Below are 2,500 nucleotides of genomic sequence, written 5' to 3' on the forward strand. Positions count from 1 at the left end.
GACGCCCCAACGGCGCTGACACGCGCCCCTCATGGCCAGCGTCTTGGCCATGTAGTCGATGTTCATCTCGACCTTGGACGGCTCGACGATCAGGTCATAGTCGCAGGTGTCGGGGCGCGGCTTGAACACGTTGACGAAGCGGGCGCGGCTGCTGATCCTGCGGCACTCGCTGGTGCGGGAGCCGATCTCGCCGGCCTTGTTGAGGACGCGGGCGTGGACGTCGGACAGCAGCTCGTCCTTGAGCAGCGGGTGCTTGGGGCGAGTGGTGATGCGCTCGTGCTTGGGGAAGATGAGGGCCTTCTTCGGCTTCCTGCAGCTCTTGACGAAGAGCTCCTCGTCGTCCTCTTCCTGAACGACGGAGCGAGCCAAGGACTGGCTGCGGCTCCTGCGCGCGGAAATCATTGACCTCAGCATGTCTAGTCCGGCGGTCCCGTCGCTGTCGACTTGCACCTCCTTGTGGGGCTGCTCTTGCACGTCGACCACGCGGGAGCCTAAACCGTACATTTCGTCATCAAGGTTGCGCAGGCTCATGCGCAGTTGGTTCCTGGCGCTGTTCATTTCAGTAAGTTCGTTGACGCATTCCATCATCTGCCGCATGTCTTCATCGCGGCGCGCCCTGTTCCGCAGGGTGATCTCGTTGCCGATGGCGGCTTCGATCGAGCGCTGGTCGGGGCGCGCCTGAATGATGCTGTCGGCGCGCTCGTTGATGCGGCTCATCTTGTCGTACATCTGACCGACAACCTCCTCGAACTTGGAGTCGAGCATGCGCATCCTATCGCGGCGGGTTTCGAGCTCCTTCTCGTGCTCCATCCTGCTCTGGGAGAGTGTGTTCAGGACGCTTGCGAACTCGGCGGAGAGGTCGTCGACGTAGCGAGGCTTAGGAGTGAGCTCGCGGTAGTCGTAATCGGCGAACTGCGGCTGAGGGGAGAGCTCGCGGTAGTTAATGACGGGCTGAGGCGAGGTCGAGCGGTAGTCCTCGTAGTCCTCGAACTCGTGGCCCTTCTTGTGGAGTTTGCGGTAGTCTACCACGTACGAATTCTTGACCAACTGCACGAACTTCCTCGTCATAGACCAGTTGGTGTGGGTTCGCCTCAGGACGTTGCTCAGGCCGAGGGTGTCGTTCTGTCTGATCTGCGCGCGGATGTTCTCGCCTTTGTCGATGTACTCATCAATCTCACAGTTCTTGTATCTCCTGAATGGTTTCCTGGGATCGAACTTTCTCATGCACCGCTCCTCTAGCATCGGCAGGTGAACCTCATCCTTGTTTGCTCTGCCGCCGTGATCCTTCGCGTCCAGATAATCTATCATAGACTGGTAACTTTGCACTCCGAACCCGAAATTGTCCGCGTAAACGTAAGTGGGAGGTTTATTCCAAAAGGATCCCGGACGCCTCTTCCTCGCCCTGTGCTCCTTCTCCTCGAGCCGCTTCAGCTGTTCTTCCACGGGAACGGAAGCCGGACTGTCCGCGGCAGTCGATTCCGCGACGGCAACGGCTCCCGCATTCTCTCCGGCGCTCTCGTCCATCTTCCCGTTTTTTTGGTAAGTCGCCTAATTTGGGACTCGATTCCGTCCAATCAGGGCTCGCTCGAGGTGCGCTGCTCGCTCTCGTTCTCTTATTCTCAGCGGTAAGGGAGCAGGACTTCCCTGGCCACAGTACCGAGTCAAGTTCCGTTACCGCCGCCCACCGCCGCCCTCCGGACACTACGCTCGCCTCCTCGCTTATGATCACAAGACACAGCGGTCAGTGGTTGTGGGTGGAGGTCTTGGCAGGCTGGAGAAGGCACCTCCCCCGCCCCCAACTGTGGCATTTCAGGTGCCAGAGCCTGCGGGGGCGCTCCACCTTCCACCAATCACGGCCCGTCTCCTCGCCCGGTATTTTGCGGGGGGGTCGAAGCCATTACCGCGAATAACACTCGCAAGTCACAAGTTAAAAGAATAATCTGCTCACTCTTCCTAAGAAAATGTACTTTAGAAGAGCAGTTAGCCCCTTGCTTGTTCTTCGGGTGTAATGCAAGCAAAATTTGAGCGTCATGCGAACGTTATGTTATGAGTGATGAAACAAAAAGGGGCGTGGCCTGACTCCCTCGCTGAATGACGTCAGAACACCCCCCCTCCCAAAACCCCACCCCCTCCCCTTCATGGATGACGTAGAAAGGGGGAGAACGTAACCCAGAATTATACTTATTTCGATTTCACTAATTCGACTGCATAATTTAAAGAGGAAAATTCAGAATAAGCACTTTGTTCCATAACGTGTCGTAAATTTGGTTACTCTTAACCATTTTACAAAATTTTATAAAAAAAAAGGACAGTCTCAAGGATCTCCATTTCGACTCGGGATTAAGTGCTTGGAGAACCTGATTACTGTTATCGTTTCGTTAATACTTTTAATCGAAAGCATTTTAATTGAAAGGCAAATTAAAGCTTATTCTTGCCTTTCTGTTTTCCTATCTTTCCTGTTATCAAACTTGGTTAATTAGTCATATCCTGTTTAATGAGA

At 54.9% G+C, this 2,500-nt stretch overlaps 2 protein-coding genes across 5 annotated transcripts in view; both read right to left on the reverse strand.

Annotated features, from left to right (window-relative positions):
• Nucleotides 1-1,748, reverse strand: part of LOC119584183 — a 2,670-nt gene extending 922 nt beyond the window's left edge. The window contains exon 1 of the mRNA XM_037932684.1: nucleotides 1-1,748. This exon is cut by the window's left edge and continues 922 nt beyond it. Within this exon, the coding sequence (XP_037788612.1) occupies nucleotides 1-1,524 (1,524 nt within the window). The 5' untranslated portion in view covers nucleotides 1,525-1,748.
• Nucleotides 1-2,500, reverse strand: part of LOC119584137 (paramyosin, long form-like) — a 96,915-nt gene that overhangs the window by 16,707 nt on the left and 77,708 nt on the right. The gene's annotated exons all lie outside the window — the stretch shown is intronic.

The sequence above is a fragment of the Penaeus monodon genome, chromosome 2 (assembly GCF_015228065.2).
Source record: "Penaeus monodon isolate SGIC_2016 chromosome 2, NSTDA_Pmon_1, whole genome shotgun sequence".
NCBI lineage: Eukaryota > Metazoa > Arthropoda > Malacostraca > Decapoda > Penaeidae > Penaeus > Penaeus monodon.